The sequence below is a fragment of the Uloborus diversus genome, chromosome 2, assembly GCF_026930045.1.
Source record: "Uloborus diversus isolate 005 chromosome 2, Udiv.v.3.1, whole genome shotgun sequence".
In the NCBI taxonomy this organism is placed as follows: domain Eukaryota; kingdom Metazoa; phylum Arthropoda; class Arachnida; order Araneae; family Uloboridae; genus Uloborus; species Uloborus diversus.
This window is the reverse complement of record NC_072732.1, coordinates 212,872,853-212,890,935: the sequence shown is the minus strand read 5'-3', so window position 1 is coordinate 212,890,935 and position 18,083 is coordinate 212,872,853. Positions and strand designations below refer to the sequence as shown.

The 18,083-nt window shown below is 37.6% G+C and overlaps 1 protein-coding gene across 1 annotated transcript in view; it reads right to left on the bottom strand.

The window, feature by feature from the left end:
* Nucleotides 1-15,712, bottom strand: part of LOC129216784 (multiple epidermal growth factor-like domains protein 10) — a 67,760-nt gene extending 52,048 nt beyond the window's left edge. Inside the window, exons 1-6 of the mRNA XM_054851000.1 lie at nt 15,504-15,712; nt 14,266-14,378; nt 11,321-11,484; nt 5,855-5,957; nt 3,252-3,405; nt 612-667 (exon numbers count right to left, since the gene is read on the bottom strand). Coding sequence (XP_054706975.1) covers nt 612-667; nt 3,252-3,405; nt 5,855-5,957; nt 11,321-11,484; nt 14,266-14,378; nt 15,504-15,712 — 799 coding nt within the window. The remainder of the gene's footprint in view (nt 1-611; nt 668-3,251; nt 3,406-5,854; nt 5,958-11,320; nt 11,485-14,265; nt 14,379-15,503) is intronic.
* Nucleotides 15,713-18,083: the final 2,371 nt, after the last annotated feature.

Genomic DNA, 18,083 nt, shown 5'->3' with positions numbered 1-18,083 from the left:
CATGCTATGAATGATTAACGTACCGGAAACCTCTATTTTCGAAAGCATTTTTCTTTAAATTGCGGCACAAAGTTTTTCTTATTGATTTTGAAGTTACTGTAGAAGTGGTAAGCCTAATCAAGTGTAAAGGGATGGGGTCGAAAAAAGTAGTGATCTAACCTATGAAATAAACTTTCATTCAGCCTCTAAGATTTTTTTTTTTAATAAGAAAAAACAAAGACGAAAATTCGATGTACCTTCAGAAAATTGGCCAATATCGGATTGAATTTTAAAAATCAAAAGATAAAACGTTAACTAATTAAGTAAGGAATATTTTCATGCCGAAAATTGAAAAGATTTTTAATTTAGCGGTACGAACATTCAAAAATTTTATTTTCAAAGAAATGAGAATGAGTTCAAATTGAAATGACGAAATAAGGAATTATAGCTGTTTAATTTTAAACAAAAAATCAGTTATTTCGGGGAAGGGATTCGTTAAGTATTTAACATTTTTTAGAACATGCAGCTGTGAGATAGAACCCTTACTTTTATACAGACAATAAAGTGATAAAATCAAATGTCTTAAGAAATGAAAGTAAAAAAATATTGTGTATATGAGTACGTTTTCTTACAGAAATTTCCTGTTTCTTCTCCTCCCATCCAAAGAGAGTCTTCAATTTTCATTACCCTATTTAACAGAAAAAAATATATAAATATGATTGCTGATAATGTTAGTCTCGTTTCGGCTGTCTGTCTTGTCTAGAAGCAGACATCCAATATTGTAATTTTTACACCTAACAATAGAGATAATAAGAGTTGCCTCCTAGCCAACAACCATGATCTCACTAAATTTCGCTTACGCTTATAGGCCGTGGCAATCGCTGAAACTCATAGCAACAAAGAGGGCGGCGCTACAGGGAATCCTTGATCCATTGCGTTGCCATTGATTGGTGCATGCAGGGGTTCCGTTCAGCGCCTCTTGCGGTCAAAGTGGAAGAAGTCCAAACAAAAATAAATCTTTAAAACGTTTTCACTGATTGGTGAATGCATGAACGGATCATAGTTGCATCGGTTTAACACAGAAAAGTCATAAATTATCAGAGCCAGTAGGCGTCAGCGTCATTTTGTTTGGCCATGCACCAACATAAAAGAGAATTTCATTTACTTGTCAAGTGACCTTCAATCACGCAGCCGAATTTTGATGGAGATGAAACACAACGTAATCTATTTTTTAGCGAATAAATGCTTCGCCACAAGTGAGAGGCAAAAAGTTTCATTAGGCAAAGAATTAAGTAGTTTGTACGCAACATATTCGAAACAGAAATTTATATGCATTGGGTATGAAGTAGACTGTAAATATATGATGGGGGACTTGCTGTTCGTCAACCCCCCCCCCCCGGCCTTTGAACCTTAAGTGGCTGTTCATTCAGTCCTAATTATATCCTTAAATTGTCAATTGTCATCTGCCGCATTCGGCATTGAGTCATCGCAGGTGACGAACGGGGATTGGGAAGCAAAACGAGCAGGGGGAGAAGCTCCCTAGTAGTTACACTATTCGTTATCGGCCTTGGTGACCTGATCGGTAAGGCGTGGGAGTTATAACCAAATTTTCCGGGTTCGTTGCCAGCCGTTCGAAGAACCTTGATGTTCATTAATGGTGACTGGGGCACATTGAATATCTTGTGATCATTCCAAGTGATCAACACCTCTGAGAATTTCGAACCAGGGATTGCTCGGCTTCTTGTCTAAATCAAAAATCAGAGATGTCTTCAGGGCCCCAACCAACCGGTTAAACCACAAATAGTGGTAGGTATGGGGGACCCAGGAAAGTGATATGTCATGATACTATTCGTTGTCTTGGCAACGCCTTAGGACCAGTATCACCAAAAAAAATAGTGTTAATTAAAATCTTTACTCGTATTTAAACACGCTTTATATTTCCTAATACCAGGATATGTTTCAGCAAACATGTATTTCCTTTGAACATGTGTTTAGGGGTCCGGGACACAAAAATCGTCAAATTTTGCTTTTTTTTTTATTATGTAAAAAAATTCTTCGTTTTTACTTCCTTTTACCAAAAAGGAAGTATTCTATTTGCAAAAAAAAAAAAAAAAAAATCACTCAAAAATCGGCCTTAATTTCCATTTTGCTCGCCCCCGAATGAATAATTAGTTTTTTTTTTTTTTTTTTTCAACCCGATCACACGTGGATATATGCCTAAGAACGTATAGACACCCGAAATATCCATTTTGACGATACCCGAGTTAATTACAACGAGTTTTCTCGTGACGTCCGTATGTACATATGTATGTGCGCATGTGTGTATGAGCGTATGTATCTCGCATAACTCAAGAACGGTATATCCCAGAAAGTTGAAATTTGGTACGTTGACTCCTAGTGGGGTCTAGTTGTGCACCTCTTCTCTTGGTTGCATTCAGGTGTTTCTAAAGGGGTCTTTTGCACCTTTTTGGAGGAAATCATTGTTGATTTCGATGCAAACTCAAGTGGTGTTATGATTTGGCAAACATTTGGCAATATATCGCCAAGCTTTTACTTGGCGACAAATTTGGCGATTATTTTTTTTTTAATCTGGCTTCAATTTGACTATTATTGGCGATATTTAAAGCTAACCATTGAATCACATTAAAATTGCCAATATTGGAAACATTTATCAGTATAAAACTTTTTTTTTTATGGTTCGTAACAAACTTGGGGTGAAAATATTTGAAGAGTTTCTTTACTTACTCCAAGTCTAAGGCACTATTATCTTTAAATTAGCGTAGCGTAAAAGGAAGTCATGCGATGCACACATCAACTCGTTTTCTGCTTAAAAGCCTGTCGGTTTTTTTTTTTTTTTTTTTTTTTTTTTTCCTGCTTATCTTTGAATTTTTCGAAATTTTTTCTCAAATATTTTCTATTTTTTATTGAATTAATATTTTTTAAATCGCTGAATAAAAATTAAAGCTTAGATATTTGGGCATAATTTGTTTTAAATATTTGAAAATTCACCAAGAATATTTTGAATTTTAAGGATTTAAAACAACTCTTTTTTTTAAATCAAATTATATTTAAATTTTAAAAAAATGTTTAATTTATTTATTATATGATTTTGCTTATTAAATAGATGGTGAATCAATGCAAAAAATTTCAAAACTCTAAACTGTTTAATAAAACTTTTTTCAAAATGTGTCCCGAACCGCCCTAAGGTTTAAAACATTGATTAAATGTACTTGTTGAGTGGCTGCTGAAATCCACAAGCTCATTGTACTTACCCATCTATATCAACTACTTTCGTTGACTTTAACAAACAGACTTTGGTTATGATCATGCTGATACAAAGAATGAAAGAAGCAGCCGTACAAATGCTTATCAGTATTGCAAGTCCCGAAACCAACATATCAGTGAATTTTTCCTTTTCCAGCCACCCTAGAAGCAGAAATTTTAATTATGATATTGATAATAGAACATTCCACTTTTGAAGAATCCTTAAAATATGTGGTGGGGGGGGGGGGAGACGCGTTTATCTATCTACGAGCAACCAAATCCAGCGTTGCTAGGATGATTTTACGTTGACTGCAGTAGAAAAAAAATTGTTTTGCTGACAAATTAAAATTTTTGCAATCAGAGATTACAGTTTTAAATTTTCACTACAGTGGTGGTTAAAAAAAAAAAAAAAAAAAGCATCACCCGCGCCGCAAAGGAGAGGAATATCATTCCGACTGCATTCAACACACAGTCAAGCATCCCGTATCCCAGATGATTTGGGAATGTATTTCTGATCAAGGAGTTGGTGGGCTTTACTTTGTGCAAGGAACAGTAAACGCTCAGTTGTATATTGATATTTTGGAGGAGAAATTGCTTCCTACTATCAGGGATCACTTTACTTCAGTTCCAAGCGTCATTTTCCAGGATGATTCTGCTCCGTGCCATAGGGCAAAACTGGTGAGTAACAATTTAAAAACCTTTATCCTGCCATTAGACATAAATTGACATGGGGTTAAGTAATTTTTTTTCTCTAAACTCATACGCGGGTTCAGAAATGGAAAATAAGCATGGGGTCAGCAGTTTGCCTTGGTCCGGAAACAGCCCCGATCTACGTAAACAATTATCGGATTCCTGCTGTTAAATGTTTATTTCATAAGTTTTTCAGAATTTCACATATAGTCATCGTTAATCGGTGGACCAAAACGTCTCACATAATCCCATTGTTCTGAAAATGCGAGGGTGACGCAATTTTTTTTAACCAGCACTTTTTTTCTTGAACCGTTCTTTTTTTTTCCTGTTTTCGAGTTTCTATATCCTATAGTTTATTACTTCATGTTTATGCTCATAGAAGTAATAGTTTTGTACAAATCTTAAGACTTCCTTTTCAGATGCTTTATTCACACTAAATATCATACAAAAAGAGGCTAGAAAATTTAAAAACTTTAAAAGTTAAACCATAATATGATGTTCCCGTTTAAAATACCTCTATTTTCGCAACCTTTAGTCCTAGATGCATACTTCCAATTGCAAAAATTTTCAAAACCAAATGCGGAGTTCAGATATTGAAAGTGTGAAGCGAATAAATAAGTGAGTCAAAAAATACAAAATTTGACTTTGTCTGTATAAAAAGTTTAATTTTGTATTTTTTGACAATTTTTTTTCACTTTAAAATTTTATTATCTCAACGTTGCATCTGATTTTGACCATTTTTGCAGTTGGAAGCATGCAACTAGTACTAACGGCTGCAAAAATAGAGGTGTTGCAGGTTAAACGGAAACACCCTGTATAAAGCAATCACTAAATTACATATAAAGTAAGAACAAGATCGCTACAGTATACTTTAGATAAATAGTTCTTTAACACTAGAAAGACGGAGGGGCCTGTGTGGCCCCTCGCGTAGTTTGTTGTTTAATAACTCGGATAATATCTAACGGAACGTAATGGAATTTTTTGACTTTTCATTATATGACACTATTTGAATGTTTGTTTCATCATTTAATCATTTGCCTCATAGTACTGTTAATATTGATCATTATAACTAGAAAGATGGGAGGGGCCAGAGTGGCCCCCAAGCATTTTGACAATTAAAAAATTAATTTTTTTCCTTTCTCCTAATAGTTGTAGCATAAAAAAAATGCCATTCACTCAAGTTAAACCTGTAACTTCCTCTTTATGCAGCCGATTGGATATCCAAATGCTATGAACAGTACCGACTGCTTACCATCCTAACGGTGGCCATTGCTCTTCGAAAGGAAAACTAATTCAACCTTTTGCCCAGTATAGAGAGAAAAACTAAAAATAATTAAGTACTAAGTTTTTATTTAGTCATGAAAGAAGGTGTAACAGGCATGTGGACTCCATCAGGAATAATTTTTAAAAGAATTCTCTCCAAAAATGGGTAGGGGCCACACTGGCCCCTTCAGTCTTTCTAGGTATTCAGAAAATGTCAGTCGTTCTAGTGTTAAAATCCACAAGCTACTTAATTAGAAACTGTGCACTGCATTCATACTCTAGGAAGAATGAGCGGTAATGCTCTGATAAAATCTGCAGTTATCTATTAGGTTCGAAAAATCAAAAAATGTAGTCTAGTCCAGCAAAAGTAGGCAATTTAAGGCCAAATTAGACGTTAAAAAATAGCCGCGAAAAAATGAAGCTTTGGCACTCTCTCGCAACTTTCTCGCCAAGCTCAGAGAACTTCATATAAACTGCTATTAACAGAGGAAAAACAGCTTACAAGTGAAAATTCAAAAAGTGGCGTAATTTAAAAAAAAAAAAAACTTCCATAAAATGAAAGCTTCATCAACAAAAGCACACAACATTTTTGGTAAATGCAGGCATAGAAATAACATCAATAAAAAGTATGATAATATTTGTTTGAAATAATTGCTACCTTCAGTTTTTTTCTCAATATGGCACAATCCCGTTTCATGGTGGCACGTTGACTTGCCGTCACATTCACAATCAGCACTGCAGTTGAAACCATAACTTCCAGCCTATTGGTAAACATAAACATTGCGTCACATTAAGCTCAAAGAACTACTATCCGACTACGTTAGCCATGGAATTGGCCAGTTTAGATGAAACTATCTGAATGAGGGGGAAAAGGAAGTTTTAATGCGCGTGTTTTGTAGTGAACGTTAAATCCCGGTTATCACAAATTTGCCATTTCAACTGCGCTTGCGCGCGGACTTAGCTTTTTGGACTTTCTGTTTTAAGATTTTGTGTTCCTCTTTCTAGGCTAGAGAGCCAACAAATTAATGAATGCGATTAGAATATTTTCACAGCGATTTCGTGATCTATTATATGAAACTACGGATATGAATACCTGATAATCTTTATAATGTAAAGGGAAAAATGACACTTTAATATTTATTGATTTGAAAATATTTACATAACGCACTATACTTAACGTAAACGTAAAACCCGTTGGGTACTTCAAAAATAATTGGAATATGAGTACAGATGTTCGTCTTTTGCGGATATTTTACGTTAGGCGTAAATAGCAGTATTATGCAATTTTATTTAGGTTGATGGTTCGGCTTTGTATTAGAAGTGATGCTGCAATTCTAGTACGCTCTTCTGAGGTTCAAAATTTGGCCCTGAAAAGGGACAGACAAATCAGACACCGAATCCATTAATAATTAAGACTCAAAGCTCAATCTTCACCGAGGCCTAAAAACTAAACCAGAGTTAGCTTTGTGATTTCTAATTTTTATCTGTTGCTATCTCATATTTATTAACAAATTTAAAATGTTTAATTAATATTAGCAAGATTTTTGAAATGAGCTATGTCCGCGCGCAAGCGCAGTTGAAATGGCAAATTTGTGATAACCGGGATTTAACGTCAAGTGTGTTTTGTTCGTTTAAATGTGACTTTTAGAGGCTAGCACACATCTTTCACGGCAAACCGTCATCTGTGCAAACTAATAGTATGTGTTAACTGTTGTATGTAATCACGCTGTAAGACCTGGATATCTGTCAGAGGAGGCCATAGTCAACCCATTTTTTCTTCTATTTTGCAACCGCTGTTTCATACTTTCCAATTCCAACAAGTGTTGTTTATGATCATACACCTGTATTTTAGCTTTAAAATTCCAAGAATCGGAGTCGTTTAGTTTCCCTCCGAGTTCTCAACTCGGCAGGGACAATAGCGAAAGAATCGGAGTCGAAGGTTCCAAAATTTCAGGAGTCGAAGCCGGTTATGTCCCATCTCACCTTGTAGCCTGGAAAAAAATAGCACAAGCTGATGTGTTTGAATATTAGGTCATCTACCCACTCGATGTCACATCATAGCAATTTAAATCCTCAATGTTTTTTTTTTTTTTTTTTGAGCAATCACGATTGCTTATTGCTTTCATTTGACTGTTTTGATGTGCTATCATTTTATTTTCCCGCCAGCACCCTCTCCGGCACCACCGTCGACCGGCCGCCTCACGATGTTGCTCCTCTAGCGAAAATCGTCTCCAGGTTGCGTCAATATCCTACATTTACACGCATACATACACGCACGTACACACACACACACATACATACACCTACACACATACATACACCTACACATATACATACACCTACACACATACATACACCTACACATATACATACACCTACACACACATACAGATACCTACACATACACACGTACCTACACACAACTACCCACACACTCATGCCTGCACAGATACAAACACATATGCCTACACACACATACACGTTCCCCCCCACAAACATATACACATTCCCCCCCACACACACACATACACTCGTGATTGCGAAAAAACATAATTTGAATTCAAGATGTCAAAATTCTTTTTTTTTTTTTTTTTTTTTTTGTCTACAGCACCTATAAGAATATTTGTTCTTCCATACTAGGGGGACAAATGACCATGCAACCTCGAATTTCCAGAAGCAGCCACAATATTTTTTGGCTATGTCTCAGAAAATAGCATTTATCTATCGCTGCTTGAATAGAATAGTGACACAACTCAAAAAAGCAACTTTTTCAGGAGACCATTTTTTAAATTATTACGATTTATAATTTAGTGTTGTTTCATTCATTAAAACTCCTAATTATTGTAATGGCCCTTAAAAAATGTTAATACTATTCTTTTTGTTTATTTTTTGCCGTTTTTGTGCTAGCATTTTAGGGTTCCTAGAAATTTTAATCAAATTTAGGTCAAATTTGGTTTTAATCAAAGTTACCGTCTACCAGCAACCTTCGCTATCTAAAACTTGTGTCTTTATTCCACACTAGTGTGGTCCCCGCACGGCTTTGCCCGTAGTAGAAAATTATAAGGTCATTTGATTCGCCTGTATATTTACAAATAATGTATGGTGAATTTCTCGCTAATTGGCTATGGCTATTTGCTCGCCCATGTTACGGTTCCACGTTATGATAATTTGTTCGGTAAAAGGTTCTTAAAATTGGAATAGAAACAGAAAAAAAATCGAATTTTTCAAAAATCGCTTCGAGGTGCACACCTCCATGCTACAAACTAATTTTGTGCCAAATTTCATGAAAATCAACCGAACAGTCTGGGCACTATGCACGTCACAAAGATCGAGACAGAGAAACTTTCAGCTTTATTATTAGTAAAAAGATGAAAGATCAATTTTTTAAAAGTATTATCAATTACAAAGCTCATTTTCGGTGTTTTTGAAGTTGTGTCAGTATTTTTTCAAGCGACGATATATGGACGCAGAAGATCTCCAGTTTTAAGCATTATCACCTTTCCACCTGAATTTAAAAATGTTCTACTACCCTTGTAATTTGTAATGTTTTTTGAGCAATCACGATTGCTTATTGCATTCATTTGACTGTTTTTGGCGTTCTATCATTTTATTTTCCCACCGCCACCCTCCGCACCATCACCGTCGACCGACTCCTCACGATGCTGCTCCTATAGCAAAAGCCGTCTCCGGGTTGCATCCGTGTCCTACACACACGCGCATACATACACAACTACAGACACACACGCACACACAAACACACACATATACACCTATACACACGCATACATACAGACACCTACACATACACACTCACATGCACACAACTACCCCCACATTCATGCCTGTATACAGACACAAACACATATGCCTACACACACATACACATATCCCCCCCACTCACACACATTCATACACACAACTACCCACACACTTATGCCAGCACACAGACACAAACACACATGCATACACTCGCATACACATACCCCTACACACAAACACACATACCCCCCACACACAAACACACACGCCTACATACACACACTCGTGATTGCGAAAAACATAATTTGAATTCAAAATGTCAAAATTCAAATTAATTTTTAATTTTTTTCCCCTGCGGATTTTGTCCAGTAGTAATGTCAATGCTTAAAAAAAGGATAAAATGTTTAACTTCTTGTCGCCTTGCTGCCTGAAGATATAGTACTTTGCAAATCTTCTTCGCTGCTTTTTACTTAGCCAAACACAACATTTGGGTTATTTTGGTATACGTTATGGCTGCACTTGCCAAAGCCATCTTCCATCATGCGTCAAATGCATTCTTGGCACTGTTGTAGCGTCAAGAACGCGTTTAGACAAGACGTTCAACTAGGAAATAAGTTACATGAAATACACCGCCAGTTCCGTCAATTCCAGCCGAGGACTGCAGTTTCGTGCTCAGCCCTCATCAGCCCGGCATAGGAGTGACTGAGCTGGAGGTGCTAATTCTGTATTAGCTACCAGTTTATTTGGCACTATGGGCTTCCTTAACACATTTTCCACCTCCAGCTCAGTCAATTCCTATGCCGGGCTGATGAGTGCTAATAAGCACGAAACTGCAGTCCTCGGCTGGAATTGACTGAGCTGGCGGTGTATTTCATGTATTTCTGCCTTAGCCCTGGCCATAGGGCGGTAACTTGCTGAATATACGTGCCTTTGCCTTCAAAATTCGAGTTGAACCGAACCATTGTTTCGGTCATTCGTCTGGTCAGTGCTAATTCTATATTAGCTACCAGTTTGCTTGGCACTCTTGGCTTCCTTAAGAGGTTTTCTACCTCCAGCTCAGTCACTCCTATGCCGGGCTGATGAGTGCTAATAAGCACGAAACTGCAGTGCTCGGTTGGAATTGACTGAGCTGACGGTGTATTTCATGTATTTCTGCCTTAGCCCTGGGCATAGAGCGGTAACTTACTGAATATAGGAAATAAATTGCTTTGTCCTCAAATAGTCTCGAAAATTATTCTAAGCGTGCCCAATTCATATCGTGGATATGACGTGAACCTTACGAGATGTTTTTAATATATAATCAGCCTATTCTAGATGGAAAATTTTAACCTATTAATTTTTACTAATAATAAAGCTCAAAGTCTTTTTCTCTGGATATCGGGATTTCTGTCTGGATGTCTGGATTTCTGTGACGCGCACAGCGCCTATACAGTTCGGGCTAGAGCCGCTATATAGATAGGCCGACGCATCAGCTTAAGTTTAGCCATTTTGGATCGGATTTTTCATTGATGCACTGCTAGGGTTACCGCAGCAAAGTTTCGGGTTTCGCCAAATTTGCCGAAAATAATATTTTATTTAATAAACAATTCACGTGCCGCTAATTATCATTCGCTGTGAACAATCGCCAAACGCGATAACTCGCCAGAAAAGACAACCACTCAAACACGCGCTCCGATCCAAAATGGCTGATCTTAAGCTGATGCGCCGATTCGTATATATAGGGGCCTTAGTTCGGCCGCTTTTCATGAAGTTTGACATAAAATTAGTTTGTAGAATGAAGGTTTGCACCTTGAAGCGATTTTTCAAAAATTCGATTTTGTTCTTTTATGTTCTAATTTTAAGAACATTTTATCCAGAAAATTATAGTAACGTGGAAAAGTAAATTGCCAAATTATCAGAACGTGAAACCGTAACATGGACGAGCAAAAAGTCATAGCAAGTTGGCGAGAAATTTATCATCCATTTTTTGTAAATATACAGGCGAATCAAAAGACCTTTTAATTTTTCTACTACGGGCAAAGCCGTGCGGGTACCGCTAGTAAAGAATAAAATTGTAAAGTCTGGCTCAGTGATAGTGTACGTGTGACTCCAGCAGAAATATCCGAGAACTATTCCGGGTGTTACAATCGCTGCTTTGTAAAATTCAAAAGTGCGTTTGCTCTTGAGATGTTTTTCCAACCTCGTCTAGTTACTTAATAGCAAGTATCTTATTTTTTCCCATTTGTCCCCCCCCCCCCGTGACTCGTTTATGAGCAAAATCGAAACAGCCATTCCTGTCTTACAGGAAGCAATTGTTTGATGCATAGTCCGTTTAAGTTAAGCTGTAAATAAAAATACTTGAAAAAAAAATCATAAGCAAGCTTACCGGACATTTCGTCTGGCAGTGAATTCCAATATATCCTGCTACGCATAAGCACTCTCCAGTTCTAAAATCACAGTGTCCGTGGTTTTGGCATTCACATTTTTCTTCGCAATTTACTCCGTAAAAACCAAGAGTGCAGTTGTGCTCGCAAAGCGTTCCATTGTAACCTATGTCAAATAAAGCGCAATTAAGCCAATTAATTAAGTTTACCAATAATTTAATTGATTAGAAACATAAAGTTACCGCATTTTCTACTGGTCAGAAAAGTCTGACTGCGGATGAGAAGGTTTTAGCTTCAAAAATCAGCTCAGGTTAGGATGTACTTTCTCTCTCCGGTCGTTGTCCTTCTTTTGTGGGAATGTGTGTGTGGGAATGCTGTGCTGTAAATTGTTGCCTACCCTATAAATGGCTCATTATGGCATGTGTGTACCGTGGAAGTTCGACTTCACACCAAATTACGGTATAGTTGGAAATGAGAAGCAGTGCATTCCAAATTACCGGCATAGCTTTCACAAGACAGCAACATTAGAAGCATTAAATATCCTTTAAAGTAATATCTAGCGGACATTTGGTGGCAAAATCGCTTGCTAAAACAACAGGTTACTGAAAATGATTCCTTAGCATGAGATTATCGTGATAGGGACGGTATTCAACTACCTGAGACGACGACGAAAGTTTTGTCACTGTCAATCCTCAAACGTCATTATTTCTGTATAAGTTACGTAACGCACATTCGTACTGTGAATCGTTTATTGATTGGTGCTCATTTTTATCACCATTAAAAATTAATTTCATCCAAAGCACAACAGTTGTCATTGTTTCATGGCATAAAACAAATAAGAGAAACTGGTTTGTCGATGTCAATTCTTGGTAACGGTCTACAAAAGCAACACGTTTGAAACATTATTTGCTTTTCTTCTGACGGCATGAAATTAGTATTACTACTGCAGTCTCTATAACAAGTTTATCAAACAGCCTTTTTTAATGCAAATGATAGCAATTTACAAAAGGCTTTTTTTTTAAAGTTGTCTGTTATATATATATATATATATATATATATATATATATATATATATATATATATATATATATATATATAAAGTTTTGATATCAATTAGATCAAAAACATAAAAACTTTTTAGACTACTCTTCTTTTCTGGAACATTGGTTTTGCTCACGATTCAAAATACCTTTATTCGATTATAAAAGTGCAAAGTCCGAAAAATCGCCGAAAGTTGATGCACTCCAAAAAATTTATTAGAGTTTAAAATTTTCGTTTAGGGTTTTATTGTTCTTTAGCTTCAGATAGGGTATCTTAAGCTAATGTGTATATATATATAACCTTCATAATCCTACAGATCTCGCATCAAAATGAGTGATCTGAGAGCTTTCGCGGGATAAGTTTTCTCACACCATAATATTTCCCTTCAAAAATAATCGTAAATGAAATATTTTCAACCAAAAAACATTTTTATTTATTCTAAGCGCAAAATGTTATTTAAAAAATAGTAATATTGGATGAAGCCAATAAAACATTTGATGAAACAAAATTAAAGAAAAAAAGTCTTGGTGTTACTATTTCGTTGTCGGCACAAGTTCTAGAGGGTTAAAAAGTAACATAGCTAAACTCTCCTTTAAAAACAAAAGCTCAACATATACAAGATTATGAAAATTAGGAAACGATCAGTTTTGTGAAATAAACCGCAAAACAAAAAGAAAGAAAAACCAGTATATCAGGAGTGACACTTTAGCTAACCTCAATCAGTCGAAGACCATAAGCAATCTACGGTTGTTCAAAAAAAAAGAAAAGAAACAGTGGATCTGAAAAATAGTTTAGTAACAGGGAAAAGGATGGTTATTCCAACAAAGTGATGGCTGTTTATAATTACCTGGCTGGCGTTGGCATGAAAAGTGAGATATGACTATTTTCGTAAGATGGCTGATAAAACAGGAGAAAGGAAATCCTTTAAAGGAAAGTGAAAAAAATGTTCCTCAATCAAAGCTGATGAGCAATCCGATTATTCTCAAAAAAAGCTTATAATTAGCGCACCTGTAAAGTAATTAGTGCATAGTTGACTTATTGGATGGAGAATGGTAGCTTCAGAAAGCAGAAAGGGTAGTATGATCTGTAATATAAACCTAAGCAAAATTTTGTGTTCAGATATTTATAGCATCTTGAGCATTTGGTACATGGCACAAAGAATACAGTAAATGGAGCGTGACACTTAATCCTGCAAATCCTTAATCCTGTAAATGGAGTGTGACACTTAAATTAGTCTTGATCAATCGAAGCCGATAAGCAGTCCGAGTTTTCCCAAAAAAAGGGGTTATATTTAGTGCACCTGAAAAACATAGTTGACTTACTGGATGGAGAATAGTAGGCAGTCTAATCTCTAAATAAACATCTAAGTATAACTTAGTTTTCAGATATCCTTAACATCTTCAGTATTTGGTGATTTGGTACATGATATTAAGAATATTTTTTGTGTGTAATTATTCTTTAAACACCTATGAGAATTTTCATGCTTTTGGGCGGTCATTCCAAGCTCGACAGCTTGTGAGATCGAGAACCTAGCCGCAAGCTAAGTTCGTGTAGATTAGAATGCTACTTTGCGACGTTTCTACGTCACAACCGATCACGTGAGCGAGAATCTCGATCTCGCAAGCTGACGAGCTTGGAATGACCGCCCTGCTTCGATGTTTTTGGTGGTTTAAATAAAAATAGTGCGGCAATTGAGAAAATAAGCGCATCTAGCCAAGGAATGAACAGAAATCTCTTTTCGTCATTTACTTTTTGGAATTGTTCAAAAGGAAGTTAAAGTTGAAATTTAATCTCAGAAAAGCTTTTTTGAAACATTATCAAAAAAAAAAAAAAAAAAAAGAATAGTTATTCATTCCCTGAAGTGGGTTCAATTACTGATCGTACTTCACTAGCGGTTCAGAATTACCTGGTTCACAGTGGCATTGTCCAGTTACATGGTTGCACCTAGCACCGTTCTGACAAAAGCAAGTTTCAGAGCAGTTGCCTCCCCAATAACCATCAGCGCAAAAAGATTCACACCTGCAACAAAATACATACATTAGTACTGTCCACCTCTGGCAAGTTGAGCTCCGCTACCCGACCGATTCAACGATTCCATCACTTGAAATAGGGGTGAGAAAAAACGGCTTAAGAACTTGCGGATTTTGTTGGCCCATTTGGCGAACAATATTACTATACCTAATTATTAGCAAGTGGTACAGGATTTTCTCGCCAATAAAAGAGTTGCAATGGTAGCCCAACCACGTCTAACTTAGAGCCAGTATAACTGGAGAGGCCGACGCAGCCGCCATTTTGGAGCAAGCGTACAACAGGGAAAGCTACTATTATTGGCAATCCATCGCCAAACAGGGAACGAGAGAGTCGGAGAGCGAAGGTGAACATTGGCGAAATTTTGGAAACAGTTGGCGTCGTTTCCAAGCTGCCAGTCACTTCGCGTGCCATTATTTATCCATTTCTCTTTTCTTTCTGCATATACTGGAAATCTGAAGAGCCGAAATCCTTTTTTGGAACTGTTTACACAATTAACAGCCGAACAACCACCCATTTGACTCAATTTAAGACATGTAAACATCAGCAGCAATGCTAACGCTACGAAACACTGGATCAAGTTTGCTCCAAAATGGCGGATGCGTCGGCTCCTCCACTATAGGGGCCTTAGTCCTAACTATACCTCTTTTTCCTGATTGCTCTTCCTTGAAAGAAATGGACTTGTTTAAGACCATAGCTGAACTTGTCGGAGCTGAACAGTACAAGTGGTATACGACTTCATTTCAACTTTCTATGCTAATATTAAACGCAACAACGGTCGAATAATAGTGGGAAATGAATATTATTTTCTTAACTTCACAGAGAGGCGCTAATCGACTGCAGATCTCTCGCCGTTTATCAATGCATAGAGCCGGAAACTGTAATTTGTTATGATCGGGTTGCTCATGGTTCATCGTGGAAGTTTACTTTTAGAGCAATGAACTAATGCCACGAAACATAATATAGCTATAGTAACAACATCCAGAATCTTTTATAATAAGCTAAATCTGAAAGAAAAAGTGTATCGTCAACTCGACTCAAAAAAAAGCCTTATTAGTAAATCATAACATAATTGTCATTTAAAAGATCTTAAAATAAAAAAAGGATATAACTTACGACAGGCCAATAAATCCAGGAGGACAGACGCAAGATCCATTTTGAGGATTGCACATTCCATCATTCTGACAACGACAGATTTCATTGCAGTCGTGGCCAAATGTTCTTTCTGCACATTCTGTTTCGCAAAATGTTCCAATCCATCCAGGAGCACAGGCACAAGAGCCATCTACATGACTACAAAGAGCGTCATTTTCGCACAAGCACATTTTCTCGCAGGATGATCCATATGTACCTCTTGGACACAAAATATCACAGTGGTCCCCTATCCAACCGTCTGCACAAGTACAGTTTCCAAGAATGTTGTCGCATATTGCTTGATTTTTACACTTGCAGAAATTAGAACAGTTCTGGCCGTAATGTCCCATAGGACAAGGAACTTCGCAATATTTTCCAAGCCATCCGGGCAGGCAACTGCAAGATCCATCAACATGACTGCAAGACGCACTGTTTTTGCACTGGCAATTCTCAGTGCAACTTAGCCCCGTAGAAGCCTTCAGTACAAGTTTCATTGCAAAAATCTCCCATCCAACCCTCAGCACAGTTACAAACACCATCAGTTGCGTTACAAATTGCTCCATGCATACATTCGCATACCATTAAACAATCTTTTCCGTAATAATCAATAGGGCAGGGTATGTCACAGTAGTCGCCAAGCCAACCGGCGGAACAGTTGCAAGATCCGTTAATATGATTACAAGTTGCTCCATTTGCACAGTCACACTTTTCTGAGCAATTGAGACCGTAGAATCCATCACTGCAATACTCTTCGCAATACGTCCCCTTCCAACCCTCACTGCAAATACATGCACCAGTTATGGCATCACAACTAGCTTCGTTTTCACAAGTACAATTCAACGTACAGTCCTTCCCGTGTGTACCACGGGGACAAGGAGCTTCACAGTAATCTCCTATCCAACCAGCTGAACAATTGCAAGAACCATCTACACGATAACAAACAGCACTATTTTCGCACTGGCAGTTTTGCGTACAGTCAACACCATAAAAACCATCATCGCAAGGCATCTCACAAAATTGACCTGTCCATCCAGCCAAGCAACTACACGTTCCGTCGACGTGACTGCAATTTACACTATTTTGGCATTCACATAAAGACAAACAGTCAGCTCCGTAAAAACCGTAAGGGCAAGGCAATTCACACCTATCGCCAATCCATCCGTCCAAACAAGTGCAATATCCGGAAACGTGATCACAACTTTCAGCATTCAAACACTGACACAAAGAAGAGCAATTTTTTCCGTAATATCCCAGCGAGCACTTATATTGACAATAATTTCCAGCCCATCCATCAGCACAATAGCAGGATCCATCACGAGGGACACAAAATGCATCATTTTCACACTCACAGCTTTGTATACAGTTTTGACCATAAGTATTATTAGGGCACGGGATGTCACAGTATTCTCCTAACCAACCAGGGCCACAACTACACCTACCATCAATATAATTGCACGTGGCATCATTATTACACAGACATGCTTGGCTGCAGTGAAGTCCGTACGTTTTGTTGGCACAAGATATATCACAGTAGGCACCTCTCCATCCAGCAGTGCAATTGCACAATCCGTCAATATTACTACACTTAGCCTCATTTCTGCACTGGCAGATTTGTAAGCAATCCTGACCAAAGTATCCACTTGAACATGGAAAATCGCAGTACGTTCCTGTCCAGCCAGGAGAACACTGACAACCACCATAAATATGGTTACAACGTTGCACCGTTGTTGCATAAACAGATTTCTTGGCAGTCTTGGTCCAAAAGTGTTGTTAGAGCATGGAGACTCACATCTCGTACCTTTCCAACCAGGAGTGCATTTGCACGTTCCGTCAATATTGCTACAACTCGCGCAGTTTACACATTGGCAAGTGTATTTACAATCACGTCCGTATGTTCCACTAGGGCAAGGATATTCACAGTACGTACCGATCCATCCAGGAGAGCACTTGCATGTCCCATCGATAGGGTTGCAAATTGCTCCATTCCTGCACTGGCAAATTTGCGCGCAATCTTGACCATATGTTTCGTTTAAACAGGAATATTCACAATACGTTCCATTCCAACCAGGACTACATTGGCAAGATCCATCAACATGATAGCATAATGCTTCATTTTGACATCTGCAGCTATGCTGACAATTCTCTCCAAAACTGCCCCTTGAACAAGGAAAGTCACAATACTTTTCTCTCCATCCAGGAGGACACTTACATGATCCATTAATGTGATTGCACAGCGCTCCGTTTCTGCAAAGACAGTTCTGAGCGCAATCTTGTCCGTACATTTCTTCTGAACAAGCTCCTTCACAATACGTTCCTTCATATCCAGGAGTACATTTGCATGTTCCGTCCACATGATTGCAAGTCGCTCCATTTTTGCAATGGCAGTTGTTTTTGCAATCTATTCCATATGTACCAGCCAAACAAGCTGAGTCACAGTAAATTCCTTTCCATCCAGCGGAGCACTTACACATCCCATCAATATTATTGCACTCTGCACCATTTTGGCATTGGCAGATTTCTTTGCAATCTTTTCCGTAAGTACCACTGAAACAAGGATATTCA